Source organism: Sphaeroforma arctica, assembly GCF_001186125.1.
Source record: "Sphaeroforma arctica JP610 unplaced genomic scaffold supercont1.10908, whole genome shotgun sequence".
Lineage (NCBI taxonomy): Eukaryota > Ichthyosporea > Ichthyophonida > Sphaeroforma > Sphaeroforma arctica.
This window is the reverse complement of record NW_014029650.1, coordinates 1-724: the sequence shown is the minus strand read 5'-3', so window position 1 is coordinate 724 and position 724 is coordinate 1. Positions and strand designations below refer to the sequence as shown.

At 40.5% G+C, this 724-nt stretch overlaps 1 protein-coding gene across 1 annotated transcript; it reads right to left on the bottom strand.

Annotated features, from left to right (window-relative positions):
* Positions 1-423: 423 nt before the first annotated feature.
* On the bottom strand, positions 424-630 carry SARC_17477 (hypothetical protein; the record flags this gene model as incomplete). The annotated part of the gene is made up of 1 exon (XM_014288430.1): positions 424-630. A coding segment is annotated over one exon (207 nt), but the record flags the coding sequence as incomplete, so codon positions are not given.
* Positions 631-724: the final 94 nt, after the last annotated feature.

The window sequence follows — 724 nt, the reverse complement described above, 5'->3', positions numbered from 1 at the left end:
ACATTATACACAACAACGTAAAAGCATGTAAAAGGTACGTACTCTTTTTTCGGCTTCGGTATTCTTTTCGATCTACTAATTGATTTCTCTACACTTTTCTTGGCAGTGGTGGTACTCACACTCGCTGAGACTGCCGTCGTGTTAGAGTCCGTTTCTTTAGGCTCTTTAGGAACCTTTTCCTTCTGCATATATTTGAATGCGTGAAAAACTGAGTGTGAAGTATGGGATAGTATACGAAGCTAGGCGGGGCATGTGCACGTGGACAAACGTCAATGTTTTAAATGAAGAGATTTGAGTGTTGGGAACGTGACTCACGGCTTGTACTATATCGCTATATACACGGAGCACGAGGAAACGATTATCTATGACAATGCACATTTGCATGAGTATGTATACGCTACTCAATTGTACAAAGGTTACAACCTTGATCTTCTTGGCTTTTTTAGTTTCTCCTCCGGCGGGTGCGGGTCGTTTAGTACCAGTTTTGGCTGCGGTTTCTATACCGCCTGTATCCTTTTTCTCTGTTGTACTCGTGGGTGTGGGTGTGGGTGTCGCTGTGGTGGTGCTTGCAGTGACCGCGGTTGTATCGCCACCTGCGATATTCAATCGGCAAATAAAAGTCTCAAACATATACATATACATATACATATACATACAGTATTATATATATAAATATATGTATATATATGTATATATATATATACATAAATACACACACACACAC